Source organism: Anser cygnoides, chromosome 5 (assembly GCF_040182565.1).
Source record: "Anser cygnoides isolate HZ-2024a breed goose chromosome 5, Taihu_goose_T2T_genome, whole genome shotgun sequence".
NCBI lineage: Eukaryota > Metazoa > Chordata > Aves > Anseriformes > Anatidae > Anser > Anser cygnoides.
The window spans coordinates 51,173,344-51,196,400 of NC_089877.1; the positions used below are offsets into that span (position 1 = coordinate 51,173,344).

Genomic DNA, 23,057 nt, shown 5'->3' on the forward strand with positions numbered 1-23,057 from the left:
TGTATACCTGTGACATTATTTGGAAATAAGTTCCTTTACAAAAAGCTCATAGATTCTACGTATTTCTGTCATTTTTCTGTCATAATCTATTAAAGAAAAAAAAAAAGAGTATGATCTAGGTGGCTGACTGAATATCACTCTATCACTCAGTATAGAATTTAGGAGCAAACATTTTGTTTATGGAATGAAGTAGCTGAAGGAAGAAGAACTGCAGCACAAAACACACGTCAAGACTGGTAACATAACAATCAGACAGAGTCAAGTGAGACCTTTTCAGAACAGAGATGACGAGGGACACATATAAATCTATACATTAAATAAAGTAGAAGCAATATGTTGTGTATAGCCTTTCAAATAAACACTGATGTGTCAAAGAAATGCCCAACCTTCCCAGTAACTGTTCCTCTTAACAGAAATAACCTGCTATGTGCTGAATGAGATTTAGTGCTCAGGCCAAAGAGAGAGGACTTTCTGAAGTTTGTTACTGGCATTATCATGCTGAGCAATATATGCTGGCATATGAGCAATATATAAATGTTTGTTGATACTGGTGAAAAAAAATGCTGGAACCGTACTTCTTAATTCTTAACTCTGAATTACAGGAATAAAATAGCAAAATTAGAAACTTTTAATGTAATATTTATTCATTGTTGTTCTTCTACCATAGTACATTTGACTGTGTATTTCAAGACTGTACAAAGACTGTTGTTAATGCTTAACACCCATTAACAGACTAACCCATTTTAGTCAATAATTTACCCCTCCTGCAACCAGAAATCAGATATATACCTTGAACATGAGCACAGAAATAAAATACTGATAGATGTTCTGAAACAAGAAGTAAAAATAGATAGGAAAGTAAACTTAAGAAAAAATAAATAAGCTTGTGCATTATGAATGTGGCTTTTGGTATTGCGTATCCTAATAGTGAAAACAGATCCTATAATATTGCTGCTATACTAACTATGAAGTAGATGATAAATAGAATACCAATGTTGTGTTACTGGACAGTCCGGGAACAGAAGGGGTTATATCAAGACATGGTAAAAGTCACCAATGGGGTATAAGGTGCTACTGGTAGGGTGCTCAGTCCTACAAACAATACTGCAATGGTGCTTACTACCATGGGTAATCTCCCAGGGCCAGATGGTAATGCTACAGGCACTGGCACCACAAGGAGATGGCTTATGTTTCCTCTAGTAGCTGGTTTAGGCGCAGGCACAGGCCAGAAGATACTCTGGCTGCTCTAAGCTGTATATCAGATTTACAAAGGTCTGATCCAGGAAGCTGTAGAGATTTGATCTATGTCTTCTTTTCTTAGACCCAAGTCTGACACATCTGCTCTGGGATGAGTTTGGATTGGGAACTCTTACAGAAACAGTGGATAGACAAGTATATATCTGCAAGGGAAAAACACACCTTCTCTGTGACCCCCCTTTGCAGCAGCTTAGATGCCAGAACAGCTGAAAGGCAAGGAGCTAACAGACTCACTGAACAATGGTATTATGCAAGGTAGTAAGCACTATGTATGTTAAAATCTATTCTAAATTTGAACTTCATGTTGGTAGGAAAATGGGGACAAGTAGTAAAGTGCGATAACTTGCACTTATTTGTCAGTTAATGAAAAAAAAAAAAAAAAAGAAGTGGTGAGAAGGCAGCCATGAGGGAAGAAGCAGGCTTACACAATCCTCTCCACCCACACGCTCATATGCTCCTCATCTTCCCTGCTAGAAAATGTATATATGCTGTCGGTATTACACAGGCCTACTTTGTTCCAGATCTAATGACAGTTTTGCCTGAATGTAACCTTCTTTAAAAAAAAAAAAAAAAAGGCCCAAACAAACATGCAACTATGACAAATTGTTGAAGTGTCTCATCTACAAAAAAACAGTGAATAACATAGTTAAGAGGTGGAGAGCCCTCTGTAGCCATGCTATGCTCATCAGGTGAAACGTTGGATTTAACAGTGTTGATAACTGCGTACCTAATATGTACATCAATTTAATCTTTTTTCAGAGGGTTCACAATTTTTCCCATGAAAAGTATATTGTTCTCCAAAGTTATGACCATTAGGAAGGGCCTGTTCAATTTAATAGTAACTGGAACAGACATAGGCACTATTTCCATGCCTGTGGCAGCTGCTGCTTCGGTGCCAGTCTCATCCACCTTCACCACAGCCTGATGTATAGCCTGTGAAGAAACATACATGTTACAAGTCAGTGGGGTACAAAACTAGTTACCTAAACAAGAACTTGAGCTAAAAGTCTGTGAAGATGTTAGTAAGAAATTATCATCAGAAAGCATGGTTTTCTTAGCCCTAAAGAGAAAAAGCTCAACTCCGAGGTAAGAACATCTCTCTGCTCATAAAAACTTTTGCTTTGTTTCTTTTCCTGTTTCTTGCTGTCTCTAATGCAGATCCTTGGAGCTAGAATAAAGGTTAAAAGAGAGCAGAATCACATTTAATTGTCTTTGACAAGTTTGTATAGTTGAAGAATTAACATGCAGTATAACACAATGAATAGCACCCTGAAATTATTTTTTTTCCATGTTCCTTAATGTCTTTGAAAAAAAAATGGGAATAAAGGAGGGGGCTAGAAATGGAAGACAATGAATTAGAATCTCTGAATGTCTTGATTTTGCAAATTGAAACTTATGGAGAAATGTTTAAGTTTTAGTTTCCAAAATCAAGGCATTCACAAATCCTAATTCATTGACTTCCACCTGCAGTTTGTTGTTTTTCTCATATTAGACAATGAAATTGGCACTGCCTGTTAGCACTGATTGTCATCTTTAAACTGCCTGTATCTTGAAGTATAACTTATCTGCAGCTTTTGCCTGAGACTGACACTAATGGAACTCATTGCTCACAGGCTTGAAGCCAATTGTTTTCAGGAACTGCATTTTCCTTTCTCCCAAAATGTTTAAAAGCAAGCATTGTTTTTCCTCTCCCCTTCCTACCATAAAACACAAGCAATGATACACCCTACAGTCCCTTTTTACCCACAGACAGGCAAAAGAAGGTAGACATAGAACCATAACAACACAGTGCATGAGGGCACCAAGATGTGGGGAGATGATAACTTGGTCTTGTCTGTTTTATAAGGTGGTACCAGCAGAACAAAAATGACTCCCGGATTAAAAAGTTATGGACTTGTTACCTGCTCCATTGCAATGTGAATGACAGCCCAAGTAACATGGGTGAAATACTCCGTATGTCAAATTCTGCCTTTTCATGTGAAGTGAATCCTTCTTATGTGAGTTTTGCATCATGGGTGTTTAAAAAGAAAGTGATGTGAGCATCAGTAACCGTGGGCCCATAAAACAAAAAGCAGTATGACTTACCTGGGAAATTCTGTGCTGGGGCTGTCCAGTGATCCCAGAGAGATCAGCCTTATCAGTGAATACGTCCATGATGCCCATTCTATATAGCATATTTTTTAGGTTATACCTCCCATAAAGAGTGAATTTCGGAAGATAAAAATTTGCTGAGCTGCCAGAAAAGAAGCACAAGAATATGATGAAGCTTTTGGTCAGATATCATGGTTTAACAGAGTCCTGAGACACAACTCATTTTGCTTGCAGGCTTTCTCTAGCCTAGGTGGGAGATTACAGAACCATAGAATGGTTTGGGTTAGAAGGGATCTTAAAGATTACCTAGTTCCAACCCCCCTACCATGGGCAAGGACACCTCCCACCAGACCAAGTTCCCAAAGCCCCATCCAACCTGCTGATGAACATCTAGGGATGGGGCATCCACAACTTCTCTAGACAACATGTTCCACCCTTATAGTAAACAATTTCTTCTTAATATATAATCTAAATCTACCCTCTTTTAGTTTAAATCCATTCCCTCTTGTCCTATCACTACATGCCCTGACAAAAGCTTCCCCCCCCTCCATCTACCCTCCCCCCTCCCACTTTCCTGTAGCCCCCTTTAGGTACTGGAAGGCCACTTCCATAAGGTCTCCCTGGAGCCCTCTCTTCTCTCCAGGGCTGAACAACCCCAACTCCCTCAGCTTGTCTTCATAGATGAGGTGCTCCAGACCCTTGATCATCTTTGTGGCTCTCCTCTAGATTCATTCTAATACTTCTATGTCCTTCTTGTGCTGGGTGCCCCAGAGCTGAATGCAGCACTCCAGGTGGGGCACATGAGCACAGAGTAGAGGGGGAGAATCACCTCTCTTGACATGCTGGCCATGCTACTTTTGATGCAGCCTATGATATGGTTGGCTTTCTGTGCTGCAGGTGCACATTGCTGGCTCATGTCAAGCTTCTCGTCAACCAACACCCCCAGGTCCCTCTCCACAGGGCTTCTCAATCCACTTATCATCCAGCCTGTATTCATGTTTGGGATTGCCTTGACCCAGGTGCAGAGCCTGGCATTTGACCATATTGAACATCATGAGGTCATGAGTGACATTAATTAGGGGAGAAGAAAAAGTTTATAACAGTGTTGCAAGACTAGTTGAGAGGCTAAGGTCTCTAGTCTGCAGAGTGAGCCAACACAACAGTACATATGTACCTCTTTAATGTTCTTCATCTGTCATTTTCAAAAGTTAGTGATGCATTGTGCATTCTGCTGGAAAGATCTTAAACATGCCCCATTACTGGAGGATGCAGAGGTTTCACCTTGTGAAAAAGATATTCTTTCAGGTGTCCCAGGCTGGACACAGAAAATCCAGCACATCGAAGTTCACTGATCACTTTTGAAAGAAACGTTGGCCTTGTAAGTTTATCATATAAAATCAAGGACAGAGAAGATATAGCAGAGAAGGACAATATCTGGCTGTGATTGTACAGATGACAAAATAACAAACAAAAGCACTTTGACAGAGTCCAGCTACTAAATAGATAATTATTTATCTGTGTCAAGTCTGCTGTCTGAGTTACTCAATGTTATTTTATTTTATTTTGGAAAGTGACTAGTTTGATGCTTTCAATAAATTAATAAGAACCCCATATTTCTGACTAATTTCTTCCTTGATCTTTCAGTAAGGATCTAACAATTTATTTTCTAAGGTTAAAAGGAACATCTACAGCTAGAAGCAGCACTTGAGTTAGAGACAGTGATGACAATGTTGATTGTAGGTACTGTTTTCTGGTCAGAAACCAGGAAAACTGTTCAGGATTTCAGGGCAAGGAGAATGTGGAGCACTTAATGATATTTGCCAAAGAGCAAATCATCCAGTGGGCAGGTGGAAAGTGAAGGGCTCATACTTTCACAGCACAGCATCTCCATAAATCTAATGCAAAGTCTGGCTGGTAGCCAAAAATGAGAGTGCTAGTGGATTGATAACGGCTTGCTGATCTCTTCTGCTTAATTTGTGATGGCACTGATTGCTGTCTCAAGTGAGGACGCAGCAATCATTGCATCATCTGTCTATCTATTACATAAAGGCACTCATTTACAAGCCCCCACTTGCTTTCAACATGCAGGAAAGGGAAAGCTGTAGGCATATTGCAATAATGTGACCGGACAGGAAGCACTGGGATAGACTTTCCAGAAGAGAAAGGGATATTTTCTCCACAGTTCAACCATTAAATAGATCTAAGCTGTCTGTACTCAGCTGTGTCAATACCTTGGCATATTTGGAACTCAACAATAATGAACAATGCTCCTCACAATACTTTTGCAAATTGTGTCAACGTCAGTTTGCAGGTAGAGAAACAGGGACAAAAATAACTTGCCACAAACTGTTACATCATTCCCCATCCTACCATCAAACCCATTTATTGAGACATCCCATAGACTCCAAAGGATAGAAAAAATGCCATCAGTTGCTTTGAAAACTACAGGAAAAAGGAGAAGTCTGTCTCATTATTTTGCGGGAGAGAGCTATCATGATGAAAAATGGGGACCCGTGTGAAAGAAGCTCAAGGTCTTTGGTAGAGTTGCCTTTTTTATAATATAAGTTGTGCGCCTATTCATCTATTTCAGTTGAGGGTGGGGGGGGAAGGACTGGGAGAGGAAACATAAAAACTCTCATTTGTATTTAGCAAATTTTTTGCTGGTTTTAAAAGCAAATTGTGTTTCTTTGGCAGAAATGATTCATAAGTAACTTGATTCAGCTTCTGATATGTCTTATAGTGATTTTAGTGAAGCTGCACTGAGAATCGGACATTCTTCTTCTGTCCTTTTTTTTTTTTTTTTTTTTGTCTTTTTTCCCCCTCTGGAAAATAGTTCAGAATTCTTCGAAAAGTTTTGACTGTGAATCAGGGTAAAGAGCATGACACAGTTTGACATATTAGGATGTCATTTGCAACTTGAAAACTGATAATTTAAAACACCATTTTCAAATGTGAATGTGTGAAGGTCTCTTACATGACATATTCATAAATCTGAGGAACACAGTGGCTTAATTTTGTAAAAGTTTTGCCTACACTTGTACACATATTTTGTCCTATCAAAGGCTACTCCTACTTGTGAAACTAATGAAGCAGGAATCTAAATTTTACATATATATATATTTAAAGCATATGAACTTTCTGTCTTCTACTCTCAAAGTTACCTTGAAACAAATATGTATTAATACAATATCACCTTCCTATGTCTTCAGAGAGCATGAATACATTGGCTCTGCAAAGTCAGATGCTCTATACACTTATCACTTAGTTTTATCCCCACAGTGGGCAAATGGAAGGTGCCATTTCAGCATTTAATGTGTGATTACCAAAAAATATACAGAGAGAAAGGAAGAAAAAGCCAATAAAAAAGCTGAAGGAAAATGGTAGTAGTTTAGCTGTAAACAGAAGACAGAAGATGATGACAGGAGAGAAAAAAAAAAAAAGCTAGAAGAGGTATTAAGACAGAGAATTGGGGGCTATAGTTGAAAATAGGAAATAAAATGCAGGATCAGAAAAGTCCCATAGCAGTGAAAGTTTCCACTTCATGCAGTACTAAATTTAAAACCACAGGAGCAGCAGAGAGCCAAATTTCAGCTTTGGTCAGTGGGAATTCTTCCACAGATTAAAATAAAATTAAAAATAATATCCTGTTCTGTATCATAGCCCAACTGATGGGCTTCCTTGCCTACTCTCTGACCCAAGAACTGCAGAATTTTACCTTTTTGAGACTAATGTCCTCCATCTTGCCATACGTTCACAAGACAATTTTTTCTCCAGCTTCCTCATTCTTCCTTGATCAGGCAGAACAAAAAATGCTGAAGCACCTCCTTTATAATCCATTTGCACAACTGTGGAAGACAGCTGTTCATCATAGCCATGCTTGAACAGGCCCATTCCAAACATCATTGGGACTTCAACAGCCTTGTTCCCATCCACAAAGAATTTATCCTTTTTAGTATACTTTGGGTCAAATGGTTTTTCCCATTCAGCTTGAAATATAAGAGACAGAGTTATAGGATATTTTGAGCACACTAAACCATAGGACACATTCATAGAGGTAGAAACTGTTACACCTGGATCAGCTTGAAAGATAAACCAGTTTGCAACAAGCACTTGGTCTTACTGAATACTCATAATAGTTCAATAGCAAGGAGACTGTGATGTACAAAACCCCCTCATTTCTTTCAGCAGGATGGAATGTACTTAATTTAAATTTGTCACCAAATATTCTAATATATAAAGGGATGTGTGCACTTTTCCTTCAAAACAACAGTTTTAAGGTGCCTATAAAGCCCTCATATGATGCAGCCTTTAAACAGGAGCTAAGAAGAAAGATTCTCCCTTTTGTTTGTTCCCACCAAAGGGACTTGTGAAGGGAGAAATGAGGGTTAAATTCTCTAGAGAAATAAAGAGATTCAGGTTACTTCCAGAATGAAGGGTTTCATATGGCACTTTACCTGATTGCCATTAAAATCACGAAGAACCTAATCATATGAAACTGCTGGGGTAAAAAAAAAATAAAAAATAAATAAATAAACTAAAAACATTAAATTTCCAAATGCTCTTCACTTAGTCATAGTGAAACAAACTGTCTACGTTGAAACTCTGAAGGATTATTACTGGGGAGAAATTTCTAAACTGAATTCTAGATACCCACCTCATCCATTTCAGAGGCTGAGCTAGATATAAAAAAGGAGGAAGAAGGTTTTTGTTTTTTTATGGTGCTTGTTTGGTTTGTTTGTTTGCTTGCTTTTTGTTTCATTTTTAAAGAAAGAGGCATTTCTCTGTAGTAAATTTTGCTTTGAATAACAAAGGTCACCTTTGATCAAGTTTAGTGGGTAAAAGCAGAACCACAATATTAAATCAAGTGCCATCAAGAAAATCATGAAACAAGATGCTATTATTTTTGATTTGTGTTTGAACAATGATTACTAGGCAGCTTAGTATAAATGAACTTATCACCTGCTGTCTCTACCATCTGTGGAATAGACATGAACAGCACTTATATCTTACTTTGAAAAAGTGAAATGAGATTTAATTAGTGCATGTCTTGGGCTACAAAAATATAAATTGACAACCATCATTACTCTTAAGACAAGACAATTTACTGCTTTCATGTTTCTTCATTAGTAGTGACCACAATAACATAGTTCTGAAGTTATTGGCTGACTTGCTCTGAAAATTTCCCCCCAAAATGAAGACTTCTTTCATCAAACATATAACAGGCAGGACTTCTGCCTTGATAAGGTTTAAGGAAAGAAAAAAAAAAAAAGAAAGAATCAAAGAAACTTGAATGACACAAGTCCTGAAACACTCCAACAACCTTTACGCAATGCTCAACTTAGGGAAAACACCCACTGATTTCAAAAAGAGCGTTGCTTGATTAAAAACTGGGTAGAATGTTAGAATTCAACACACAGGTTTGAGAGAGACGATATTCAGTAATCCACTCCTCCTCTTTCATAGGAACTCTCATTCCTTACACTCTCCTCTTTCTTATGAGGTTACCTTCTAGGATGGCATCTTTCTCAAATGCTTTACAGAGTTCAAGTGGAAAAATTAACCTCACTGTATGATACTTCATGGTGATCAGCTCAACTAGGGAATGATAAGGGACTGGTGTACTGTGGTAGAATAGCATGTCCACTGGCTGAGAACCAGGAAAACATTTCCAGACTTCTGTCCTTAGGGAAGGACTTCTAAACTAAGTTATACCACAAAAAACAGAGAGGACAGTCACCAGTACTGTGCAAGGAAAGCTGTAATGTATACAGAGAGAACAAGACTCCAGAAGAACATTCATAATATGAAGTTTCTCTGTCCCCCATTGTGTATTAAGTTTTCCCTCTTAGAACATTTGAGGTTTTACTAAATCTATTGCTCTGTCTGCAAACACCTTTCAGAGGAAAAAATTGTCTTTTTTTTTTTTTCCCTAGTTTTGAAAGACGTGACATATGGTACTTAAAAACCTCTCTTGAAAACATTATTTCAGACAAATTAGTATGTATTCAAGAGAATTAAGAAACACTAGTCATCTGGATTCTAAACAGCTTCATTTAACTCTGGCCAAACCTTCAGAGATTAACACAAGGAACAGGGGCACAGACGAAAAATAAAAAAATAAAAATCTGATTATGAGTTACTTTGGGGGAAATCGTCATACTGAGGACAGAAATGGAAACACCTAAGTTAATAGTTTTAAAAGAATATAATTTCTAATGCATGCCTTCTCCATTTCAGTTTAAAAGCTTAACAATATTTTAAACAGATAAATTGCATAATATTATTTTTCTGAGTGTAATTGCTTTGTTTTCAGAATGTGATAAAATGAGTAAGAGAGAGGTTTGAAAGAATGAGAGTAGAATTAGAATAGTTCAGTTGGAAAGGACATGTAAAGATTGTCAAGTCTAATTTCCTGACTACTTCAGGGCTAACCAAAAGTTCAAGCATATTATTGAGTGCATTGTCCAAATGCCCCCTGAACACTTATGGGCATGGGACATCAACCCTCTTTCTAGGAAGCCTGTTCCAGTGTTTGACAACCTTCATGGTACAGAAATTTTTTCTTATATCTAGTCTGAACCTACCCAGGTGCAACTTTGTGCAGTTCTCTCACATTCTGTCATTGGTAACTAAGACGAAGAGATCAGCCCTTCCTCTTCTCAGGAAGTTGTAAAGAGCAATGAGATCACCTCTGAGCCTCCTCTTCTCCAGATCAAATATCTCAAGTGTCCTCAACCTCTTCCCATACAACCTGTCTTCCATCCCTTCTACCAGCTTTTTTGTCTTCCTTTGGATGCATTCAAGTACCTTAGCATCCTTTTTATATTGTGGAGCCCAGAACTGCACACAATATTCAAGAAGAGGCAAGATCAGTGCTAAATATGGCAGAATAGTGACCATCTGCTAGCCCCATTCATTACAACACTTTGAGCTCCACCATTGAACCAGTTCATCACCCAGTGTAGCATGAACCTGTTTATCTCACAGTTGGACAATACCTTCAGAAGGATACTGTGAGGGACAGTATCAAAGACCCTACTGAAATACAGAAAGATTACATCCACTGCCTTCCTTTCATCTGCTAAGTGGATGACCTTATCAAACTACTAAGGCAGGATTTTCCCTTCATGAACCATGGCGACTACACCTGCTAACAGCTTTGTTCTTTAAATGACTTTCAATAACACTCAGGACAATCCTCTCCATGACTTTTCCAGGCACTGATGTCTATCATTTCCTGGGGCTTCTCTCATGCACATCTTGTAGAATAGTATAATGGCCAGTCAGCAGAGACCTCTCCAAACTCCCAAGACCTTTGGCAAACTGTTGAGAGGGGTCCAGCTATAACATCCACTAACTTCTTCAGTGCTCTTCCAGTACACTGGGGTACACATTAGGCCCCACAAACTTATGAACATTCAGCTGGTGGAACATGTCCCTTGTAATTTTGGTGACCACAAATGGAAAGACCACTGGTTATGAAGCTTAAAGTCTACTCTCTTCAAGTCCAGGATGGCAAATCTGCTGACCTTTTTTTTCTTATGACACCAAAAATTTTGAACTCAACTATTTCATGATCACCGTGGTCAAGACAGCCACATACCATCACATCTCCCCCAAGACCTACAGAATCAGTGAATATGATATCAGTGCTATCATCCTGGGTGGGTGGTTGATAGCAGACATCCAAAAAGACATCTGCTTTGCTATCCATCCCTATAAAACCTCAGCCAGAGGCTCTCTACCACATTATCCCAACCTAATTTCAGGCCGGAAATTAGGAAAAATTTCTTCTCAGAAAGAGTAGTTGATCTTGAAGGTTTTTTCCAAACTGAATGATTATATGATTATCCCTAACTACAAGGGCTATACACTCTGATCTCCTTCTTGCATACAGTGCAATGCCTCCGTCTCGCCTACCCTGCCTATCTGTCCTGAACAGCACTCCATCCCAGCACTCCAACTGTGGGACTCGTCCCAGCAAGTCTCACTAATACCAATGATATCACAGCTCTAGGAGAGGACCAAAGCTTCCAGTTCATTTCCTTTGTTCCTCATACTGCACGCGTTGAGATACAAGCATTTCAGATGTGCTCCTAGAAAGAAGACACAGTATCTGTTATTAGATAACTGATTAAGCCTTACAACCTTGCTTCTCTTCTTCTCATTAGAGCAGCAGACTGAAAAGCTCTGGGAAGATCTGTAGACTGTATCTAAGCAGACTGCATAAGTTAATTAAGAAAAACAAGCTTATTATCAGAAAGCTTGTATTTGATACTGGGGGGGAGGGGGGAATCCATTTCTTCACTGGAAAATATTAGGATCTGTAAATCAAAAAAAAAAAAGATAGGTTGAAGACCTATGCCTTTAGGCACATCAGCACTACATCCACACTATTATTGAAGGTATAGTGAAAACAGAACATCAGCGTGAAACTAAAACTATTTTTACACATTTAGCTTTGGATACATAACTATACTCAGTAACTGCAGAAATATTGAGTAAGTGCAAGGCTTTGCTTTTAGGTAACATCTTGTTTTACTTTAACAGTGTTCTTTGAATTTATCTCTGAAGTTGTTAAACCAAAAACCCAAAGTGGAGAAGAAAAATGTCTTACTAGAAGAATAAATCTTACTAGATTGTAAAGGACTACATACCTTACTGCATAGAAATGCCTTCCTGAAAGTATATTTCACTTTTTATCGGGAAAGAAATGTATACATTAAAATATATAAGGAAAATATGCCTTAAATTTTGCTAAAAACTATCATCAGCATTAAGCAGAAAATAATTTCCAGTAGCTTTTTTTGTAATTAAGTGTGAATGAGGACCAAAAGGAAAACAAGATATGATTCCCTGTGAGAAAACATATTGCAAAAAAAGGTGAAGTCCAAGACTGACCTGAGGAAATAATACATGAAGTAAGAGAATAAGATATGTATGTCTTACCGTTAAAATAAATATAACTAATGAGGAGAATTTCAGTAAGTGGATCAAGGTTATTTATGAGGTCCCTGATTTTCCCATTGGTTCTTCCTGCTACATATTCATTGATCTTCATCTGGGCTTGATTAGCCCTCTTGAAGTTCATAGGATAAGCTTCTCCTTCATAGAAGTTTCTGAGATTATTTAAAAATTTATCTTGTGGTTTCAACTGGTCAAGCACAAACAGGACATTTCCCATATTCAGCTGTAATGCCTCATTCTTTCTGTTTACCATTTGCATGAGTTGACGATAACCTTCATGTATTTGGTTTTCAGAAATTTCACGTGGGTTAAAACTAAGGACCCTAAGAATCTGTGTCAGAGTGTCAGATCTGGCACCGAGAGTCAGCATTGCAAAGGCAGTAGAGATGCTCAAGGGAGAAAAGAAAATATTCCCACTGTTTTCACGAGAAGAAATCTCCTTGTAGAAACAGCATGCAAACTGACAAACGCTGTTCCCTACAGTCTGCTGCAGCATATATCGATTTTCTTGGCCTCTTTGATTCTGGTTTCTTACACCTTGGCGATTAGGCTCATAGAGATAACTGTTGGAATGAATCCCAACAATTAAAAGGCACAGGAAAAACAACAGCTTCATGTTTGTATAAATCTGTAAAAGAAGAAAAGAAAAATAACACTTGGCTTACAGATCTTTTTACCTCACGTTTTCCAATAAGTCAGCCCCTTCACTGTACAGAGTTGGCTTAGTACCAGTGATTCCAAGCCAATTGAGTTCAGAGATACCAGCTTTCCATTTCAAGGAAGCAGGCTTTTGAATATTACTCAATCTACTGAACAAATTATGAAAGAATAAAAATTAAAATCAAAGAAAAGTGAAGTAATATGAAAAGCGCCCTCATTAAGGTTAGGCTACTTTTTCTTTGAAACTTGTTTTTTTTTTTTTTTTCTTTTTCTCTCCCCAGAGTTCTGTTTTTAATGTGGTTTTAAGTGATAAAAAAAACTGTAAGTCAAAAGTACAGGTCTATAGAACAGAGGGTAAGGGAGCCAGTCAAGCCTAGTCAGTTAAATTTAGCAAGATGAAAATAAATAAATAAATAAATAGAGTGAAAGAAACACACAGTATTCCTCCATTGTGACAATCAAAATACTACACATATTTTTAGATAGGCTATGGGTAAACATATAGGCAGGCACCAGAGAGAAAGTAAATGCACTTCTTAATGAGGAAGTGATGAAAATTTACAGTAATTCCATAAAGCTTGAACAAATAAGCACTATTTAAAAACAAGCACCCAAATAAACTTCCATGTAACTAATGAAAGAGAGAAATCTGCTTTGAGCAATTAGTAAATCATCAAGACCATTGAAAGACTATTGTTTATTAAAAAAGGGAAAATGAGTTAAGTATGCAGAAAAACAAATGGAATCAAGTGTGCCTGCTGCATGCAAAGTTTCAGATTTGTGATTGAAAATAATCGTCAAAACAAAACAAAAAAAATAAACAGAGGAAACACCTGACCAATCATGCTTTTATCATCACAAATCCAGTGAGAGGTGATTTTAGGATAGAAGGCTGCAATGCCACAATGTGAAGATGAATGAGTGAAATCTAGAGGAACAATACTAAAAGATACCCACAGAGCAGGAAAGCCTTTTCCAAAGTAGCAAGAAAATAATCCATTCACATCTGTAGCAATACCTTTAACTCTAGAAATTAGTATTAATGGTACCATAATTAGTTCAACAACTTTTGTCAACAGACAGAAGAAAGTAAATATGTGGAACATATCTAGAAATCCAGAACATCCTCCTGTAGTATATTGCTTTACCTACATAATCTTTAATAAAATAAAATACTCCCTACAGTAAAATAAAAGGATTTTGAAATGGAAAACCTAAGCTAGGTTTCCAAATCAGACACCTGTCTGATTTGCAATGTGAAACGATATTTAGACTCTCATGCCTTGTAAAATCATGTTGACTTGTTGAATCTTTACCAGCTCCCACCATGACTCTGCATTTGTATTCTCCACTTTCCTATGTCTTGGTTCTCCAAAATTCAGTGAATTCAGAATATGGATCTCTGCTTTTATATATTGAAACTCTTTGAATATCATGGTTATAACAATACTACTATTGCTAGGAAGAGCATCTTCCTGCATCCAACCTGAACCCCTTGCCGAACAACTTTCAGAAAGTTTGTTTTTATATCTACATGGTTAAAACTGTACGCTGATTTGTTTGTGACCTGCTCCACTGTCACTCTTATTCTAATTCTTTCAGCCTTTCACTTTATCCATTTTTTTTCCTGAGATCTCTAGAATCTTTAGAAAGTAATACTTAAATCCCCACTTCTGCTTCATTTCATGCACCTTATTTGTTATTTATCACGCCTTTACTTCATTTAACTCTCTCAAACATTTCAACGTGTTTTCCAAAAGAGGATTATGCTATACGAATGTGCCCTTACAGAGGACATATCTTTTATATTTAAAAAAATAAAGTAATAAAAAAATGCAAAAAGCTTTAAAATGAATTTTGAATAAGAAAATACAATTTATCAATTGATTATTTAGAAACAGTTGTAACAGTTGACAGTAATTCCATAGCAAAAAAAAATGCATGACTTACGGTACAGTCAAAAGGGTCTCCTGTTGTGTTCGCCAGGTCTGCACAGGTCCTTGCTCAGTTGTTTATGCTGCTGAACACAAAGCAGGGTATCCTCTAGTAAAGGTTAAGATCATCTAAGGGCTGTGACTCACACATTATAATTTTAGAGATTAGGCAGAGCAAACAACGTTGAAACTAGTTTTACTGGACACCTAACTTTGCTGAATATATGTCTCATGTGACATTTTATTATTCATGAATATCTGATCGCCCTGGTTAGATTCAAACCAATTTTCTTCAAACTGAACCTGCTGCTTGTTAATATCAAACACTCATACACAGCTCAATTGCCAAAATCTATTTTTTCTATGAACAAGAGTCACCGGAAATAGTAATCAGAGTGATAGATCGTGAACACAACTTCCAATGACTATAGCATTTCTGCCACTAAGGTAAGAGAACAATTTTTTTTTTTTTTTTTGTCTCTGTGTGTGTGTGTGTGTGTGTGAACTAGCCTGTTTGTCTCCTGCATATCCATGCCTGGGCATGATTGTCTCCAGATGATCTCAGTGATGGTTCTAATAGTTGCAGAGCTTAAAACACTGTTTTGCTACATTAGCAAATGCAGCCATAAATGTACCTCACTATCCACTCCTGCATGGAGAAACTGCTAGCAGTGTGAGCTGCTATAGCAACTCCGGGGCCACTTGCACAGCCGTGTGCCCAGGTGAAAAGGAATGCAGCCAGGATGCCATTGTATGCAGGTGATCCCAGTTACAAGTATGGCCTAGGGACAGGGGGTGGAAGCCTGGGAACGTGGGTGTTGAATAGCACAAGCCTTTAGACCAGCTTACTATCTTGTGATCTGGCATGTGGGGAGCAGGCCCCTCTGATCATGTGCCAAGTTCAGCTGGGTCAGATCAGACAGCCTGGTATCCTGAGCTCAGCCCTACTCACTACAGTAATCTGTGACTGCTGTGGCAAGCCAGTGGGAGCACAGTGACAGCAGTGTTGAAGGAGGAACCTCTGGAGATCACGTAGTACAACCCATTGCTCAAGGCAGGGGGATTGATGCTTGCAGGGAGGTACAGCAGTTTGCTCAGGACTGTGTCCAGTAGGGTTTTGATTGTCTCCAATGACGGAGACTCCACAATCTCTCTGGGCATAATGTTTCGGTGTTTGAGTACACTGACAATAAGACAGGTTTTCTCACATATTTAAATAGATTTTTTTCTGTCTTAATCTATGCTCATTGAAGCTTGTCCTGTCACTGGATGCCACGGAGAAGAGGCTGGCTCTTTCTATACTCCTCCCATCACCAATCAGGTATTTATTAGGTGAGCTCCCCCCAGGCCTTCTCTGAGCTAAACAGTTCCAGAACTCTCAGACTCTCCTCATATGTCAGATCACCTTTCTTGACCATTACTGGAATCACTCCAGTATGCCCAAGTCCTTCTTGTACTAGGGAGCCCAGCACTGGTCACAGCATTTCAAATGTGTGCACAAGCAGAGGGGAAGCATTGCCAGTCATGACCTGTTGGTGATGATCTTCATAATGAAGCAAGCATTTTAGGGCAGGGATTAACCTTTACTACACACAAAATAGATTGAGTGCTGATCTCAATGGTGTTTCTAAACACCATTAAAATACTAACCACAACAATAACTCAGTAACATTTTCTGGGAGGAAAGATGCAACCAGTGAAAGTCGTTGATGATTACCCCTTATCAAGCAACTCGTAGATTAGAGAAGAAAAAAAAAACACCTCTTAAACAGGTTGTGTATAAAGTCTGAGAAATAGGAGGCTTTGCAGTTGTATACTGGACTCTCATATAATTTATTCTTTTTATTCTTTAGGCATAATACTCACGTGAAAGAGTACTTTATATATTATTTTCAATGTTTCTAGTAGAGTCAAGAATCTCACCTAGAACTTACTTTTAATAATGGGCTGCAGCTTTCACAGTGTTTGAATACTGATTTCTGATGAAGAAAGGAAGGAAGGAAGCCCAATTAAATACAGACGCCATGCTAATGACAAGGTGACAGATGAATGACTAAGCTAGATTTGAACACACCTAGACCACACCTCAGGACACTTGTAGGAGAAAGCCTGCTAGTGGACATGGAAAATCCTGTCCTACAATTGGAAAGAAAGCAAAGAAAACTAATACAGGATCGACATATATATATGAAGAATGTGAATCTCTTGACACTAGTACTAAAGAAGGTCCAAATCTGTTTATCACATCTTTCTAGTGTCAAGCTATCAGAGAACTTCATATAAAGGAACAGTTTCTAACCCAACTGTATAATTTCTGTATTTGAGGAAAAAACTGCAACCACAAGCAATTATTTATATCTTTATTATAAACAGAACACTGGTTTAAAAAGAATTCAGCCATTTAGTTCAATTTCAAAGACTGGGATATTCCAGAGTAATGATGAATGTGTTGAAGATGTGATATTGCTGGTGAAAGAGGAAATTGCCTCATCTATACTTGGAACTTTTTAAAAAGTCCCCACATTTCCTAACACAACTAGCACTGAATTGTTCATATGTGATTAAGCACCTGCTGGCAAAATTTAGTGTAAACACATCCATTTGAAACAAAGATATTGAAATCAAGAGGTTTATTTATGCAAAGGTCTTCTCTGCTATACCTAGCAACCACTGGTAGCATGAGTAGGGAATTCTACTTCATAAACAAAGCCCCAAAGCCTCTCTTTAGCCTGTGCTAAACCACAGATACCAGGTGTGTATATACTTTCAAAGGGACAGAGGAATCTCTTAATTTGTTGTCCCATTGAAACTAAAGCACCATAATTAAAAAGGGAGGCAACAGGGACTGGAAAACAGATTCATAGTAAGTTGTACCTTTCTGGAACTGTCAGTACTTTCTCCAGAAAATTTAACAGATTGAGAGTATACAGCCTGCATAATCTGTATGGTTACACCTAATTTAGTACACCTAGTTCCCTGCAACAGCAAAAATACTGCCTTTCAAAAGTGGTTCAGAGCTTGTAGGATTTCTCAAAAATGATTACTCAGGAGGTAGAGCACTGTTAGTGATGACCTACAGAGACAGAAATCATTCCAAGGCATCTCTGTTTAGTTTTGGGATTTTCAACAATCATTTAGTTCCTACCATTGCACTACACAACAAACAGGATAAGGAATTCACCGAGACTGGAATAACTTGGAGTGGGCTGGCAATTCCAGAAAGCATACAGCTATACTGTTGCTGGTCCCAAAATCATCTGAAGTGTTTGTCTACCTGGAAGAAAACATTTAACCATAAATATCTTGAAATGTCAGAAAGCTATGGCAGATCTCTATCACAGGCTGGACAGCATCATTTGGACTAGTCTCACCAGCATTCAGTGTTTGAGTACAGTAGAATGGATTTGCATACACTAAGCTGCCTTTAAAAAATGAAAGGGAAATAAAAAACAAGCAATAAACAAAACAAACTAATTAAATAAATAAAGGCTGAATTTTTCTCTTCTTTCAACATCTTAATTATATTTCCAAAGATCTTGCTCAGTCTTTCCCTCTCTCTCATCTGCAATGGAACAGACAGCAACCCACATATGTCCTCAGGATCCTGGTCAATACCTCAGCTTTCAATCTCCTTCCCCTCTAGAGCCCCTCTTCTCCAGAGCCCCAGATTCAAATTCACATGCTGTCCTCATTTACTCTCCAAGGGCCTATGCTAATCACAAATAAGTAGACCCACTTTATTCTTCAGCATTCCTTAAATATACTTACTATTACCTAACCTATCACTGTGAATGCATGAATGTATGTAAGTCTTATAATAATAGCTTTTCTTGAATTAGGTTGCTATCCTCAAACCTAGCAGTGTTTCTTCAGAAATGGGAACACCTTTCAGGAAAAGGATAGAAGTGGCTGTGGTTTGGTAGCTCTTCTCCCTCCTGCCTCGCTCACCACCTCTCTCTTTCCCTGGAGAGGAAGGAGGGAAGGATCCCACTCAGCTTCTCCTGACATCCCTTCTGCTGAGGGTTCAAACGTTCTGACTCAACAGAGCCATACCATATTCCTGAGCCTCCTCTACTCTTTTAGCTGTTCTTGCTTTCCTAGCCTGAAGTAAGGGCTCCAGGAAAGCTAGCAGGAAGAGTAAGGCAAAAATGTTGGACAGGACAGGCCTCCTCAGTGCAACACCTCTCCTCCTGAGTTAGAGGGCAGTCTCTCACACTCAGCCTTACCAATGAAATTCAGTGTCCTTTCAGCCCTCTTTTCTTGTGCCCCTTCAGACCCCTCACCCCATACCACAAGCCCTCCACACAACACGTTTCCAGTCACCACCTCCTCAAATGACTTCCTTCCAAGTCCCCTTCAGCTCCACTAACACCTCTTGCCCTCACCTCCAGCATCTCCTTTAGCATCAAAGAGGCTACAGGAGAGGAAAAGAGGAGACAAAGAGGTGAGGACAAGAAGTAAATAGCAGTTTGTCTCAAGAAAGCTGAAGAACAATCACTCTGAAGAACTCTGGTGTTTATTTACTCTTCATGGCTTCTCTTCAAAGCCAGGGAATTGTTTCTTCTTCTGAATTAGTTCCCATCTACCTCAGCAGGTCCTTCAGCTATTTATGAGTTTCCTGCTACCAAAGAAAATTCCTTTCCTTTTTCTCCTCCTATGCAGTCTGTCTCACACTTCATAACTTTTGCAATTTTAATGGCTTGCCCTTACAAATTCTCTTTGATCTGTCTTTTATGAAATTATACTGCTTTTAGGTTTCTGCCTGCTGAGAAAATTGGCATAATTCAGTTTTTCTCTTAGCTTCAGCCATCTAATTGTCTCAAAACACTAACACCTTGAATATCAGACATCAAGGTTACTGACTTTCTGTGGTCAGTCCTTACCACCAGCTCTTAAAATTTTAATTAAAAGAGGAGGCAGAAACACTATAGAGAAGAAAATCTTTCTATATTAAAATGAGATTCACAGCTCAGCACAAAGAAAAAAAAATCAATATTAAATTAATAAACCATAAACATAGACAACCATCCCAATAATGTCTTCAGTCTTGTTTTTCACTTCCTCCTCCATGGACTGATCTCCTTTCTGCAAGACATTATGTCTCAAAATACACAAAACTAAAGAATTTCATGTGCTACACAGATAGAGAGATTAATGACAATCGAAGCTGTAGTACTCTAGAAACATGTACATGAAGAAAAAAGAATGTTTATTCTGGCACCAGACACTAACACATTTTTCATCAATAAATTTCAACATGCTTCATATTGTCAAAGGTACATCAACATCTGTTTTGTAGAGAACATGTAAACAGCAGCATGTTTGTTGTCAGTACAAACAACAGAAACCAGGAAAGAGGATGACAGGACAGTTGTCAGAACAGATATTGTTTGTTTTACGGATTTTTTTTGGACAAAATCAAGTTCAGGTTCATTTGGCTAAACGCTGGGCTATCTAAATACTGCTGACTACCAGTTACCTAAATATTCAGACAACAGGTGTAACAATTTAGTTAATTCTTTCGAGGGCTGGGAGGAGAACATAAGAGATTAACATAAACTACAGCATGCATTCTCAAGGTTTTCCAGCTAGACATGCAGTAAGACATCGGAGGTTATAAACTGAGGAGGGCAACTAAGCAGTCTCAGAAAGTAAGTACCACCATCCTTCATGTATGACTGATACATGGAAAGGAGAATTTTCACTGTAGGATCAAAGGGAAGATAAAACTAAAAAAAAAGAAAATAGAGCTGTGAGAAAATAGGGTTGAAAAGCAAACTTTTCCATTTTGGGAGCTAGTCCTAGAGATTGCTGTGCTATGCAACAGATTACCTGATGGCACCAGAACTGAAAGCAAGATAAGTGAGGCAAACACAATGCTGAAGTGGTGCAGACTTCTAGAAGTCAAGCTAATTATGCTGCTGTTGTGCTACTGTTCAGACATGACAACTCAGCTCTGCACAGCGTATTGGTATGCCATACACTTATGCCAGTTTATTCAGAACAAACTTAGGTGTCTAGCATGACTTAACATTGCACAAACTGATCACAAACACCAACTCTCTCATCAAAAGCAGCACAAAACACCCACAACTCTGAGTGGAGTTCAATATGCACAAAAAGCTCAGAGGGCATGAGAATTAGCCATAGGCAGCAGTTCCAGCATTGCATTAAAGGAAGTTGCATGGTCCAGAATTAAGCTGGAAAACACAAACGGTACTTTGCATACTCTGTTTCTGACACGCCTGAGAATCCAGAGTGCTAACAAAAAAGTGAGGTCCAACTAGAAAGACACATCCTGGGAAGCAGCATGCATCAGAGTGCCAAGCAGCATGATTCCACTGTTTCTGATATCTGACCTACCCCATCCAGGATTTCCTTAGACACGTCTGTGAACAGCTGCTTTGCATAGTGTAGGCAAGTTCTGGGAAGTAAGCAACTCTGCTAAGAGTAGCTCATGATGCATCTTGTGACCACGAGCCCAAAGCAATACAGATGTTATTATACAATAAATAGATAAATAAATGAAAAAGAAACAAAAATGTAAGCAATACAATGCTTTGGAAGAATTTACAAACCACAGCAGCTGTATAGTACAGTAAGATCCTCATTCTTTCAGAGTAATTCAGAAATGTCTTTTCACTAGACAACATTGCACCATAAGATGAATTACTGATAATTAGAAGACAGAGAGGTCGTCGCTCATTTTAAATTGGATCCTGGTGCACAGACCCTTGTGGAGATTAAAACTCTGAAATTACAACTAAAGAAAAAACTATACATAGTGGAAATCGAAGAGGTAAAATTCAAACTTTACACCAACAAGCTGGTGTACACAGAAATTGTGTGAATTAAAGGTATAGATAAATAAATGGAGGAAAAATAATGTATTCTTTCCTGAAAGTAGAATCTGTAAAAACATATCATACCCTTGGTCTCATAAATGAAGTGAACTGGAAAGGGAAATAGGACAGAACAACTGAGAAAAAAAATTCATTGTGTCTCCTAGAACAGAGCTCTCACTGGAATACAGATTAGATCTGAGAAGTGACCTCTCAACCAGACATACTTCAGACTTAAATAAACATACTTCTTAACAGGACACACTTCATACTTCAGCAAGCACTTTCTTCCCTTCTGGGAAGATGCAGGTGAAGATTGTTTTTTTTGTTTTGTTTTTTCAAATGATTATTTTTCACTTCTGCAAAATAGTCTTTGGGTAAAATACTGAAGCTGCACAGGTAGTTGTTCTATTGGTGCATTGCACTGGGCCTATTGTTCAGCAGACACACAATTTCCAACCACGCTACTGCAAATATTTGCAGTTGTATTCAGAAGGCTAAACTCCATTATCTCCATTCTGACAGACTGAAAAGCTGAATTCTGATCCGAATCTTGCACTCTTTACTAAAAAAAAAAAAAAAAAAAAAAAAAAAAAGAGCAAGTCAGGGTTTGTCAAGTGCGATATTTAATTTAGCAGAAAACAGACAGTAAAAATGCCTTTAATGTCTTTAAGCTACAGTCACGGCAGCTGTAGGTCTGCACAATTCTAAAGAAATTAAATTGTTTATTTGGGATCCTGGCTGTGTCCATCACTTCACACTCATGATGAAAATCACAGTAATAAAATGATCATAATGAACATGTGTTCAGTGAGCTAAGGAAATCATCATCCAAGCATGGACTTTTATGCTGAGGATTAAACAACACCTCCAAATTCTGAAAGGAACACAAACAAGGTACATAGGATTTGCAGCTTTTCCTGAAAAGGCTTCTGTTAGGCAATTTTGACCACAGTCCAAAGAAAATGAGCTCTAAGACAATAAACAGCAAGAATCAATAGTCCTGGTACTGGAAGAGGGAGCTATAGGTCCAGAAGGCAAAGCACATCAGAGATTACTGAACTTGGTCAGTCCATTTAACTGCTAAACTGCTTCTGGGTGACTGGAGCTATCTACAACATCACTGCATGGCTAATATATTTGAGGTGGGGATAAAAGATGCTGAAAATTGTACCCATAAGGGTTCAGCTCTGTAGACACAGATAGTGTGGGGTGTATCACTGGAGAATCAGTGTGAGCTACCACTTGTGGCAATAAAAGAAAAGGGAATTGCCTTCACCTTAATGGCCACATAACACACATTAGA

At 38.3% G+C, this 23,057-nt stretch overlaps 1 protein-coding gene across 1 annotated transcript; it reads right to left on the reverse strand.

Moving 5' to 3' along the window:
* Positions 1–623: 623 nt before the first annotated feature.
* LOC106036355 (serpin A3-4-like) lies at positions 624–15,347 on the reverse strand. Its single transcript, XM_013181725.3, has 5 exons — positions 14,926–15,347; positions 12,298–12,943; positions 7,064–7,334; positions 3,343–3,490; positions 624–2,190 (listed from the first exon to the last, which is right to left on the reverse strand). Exons 2-5 carry the CDS (start codon positions 12,929–12,931, stop codon positions 2,002–2,004), a joined length of 1,242 nt encoding a protein of 413 aa, XP_013037179.1. The 5' UTR covers positions 12,932–12,943; positions 14,926–15,347; the 3' UTR covers positions 624–2,001.
* Between the last annotated feature and the right edge of the window lie 7,710 nt (positions 15,348–23,057).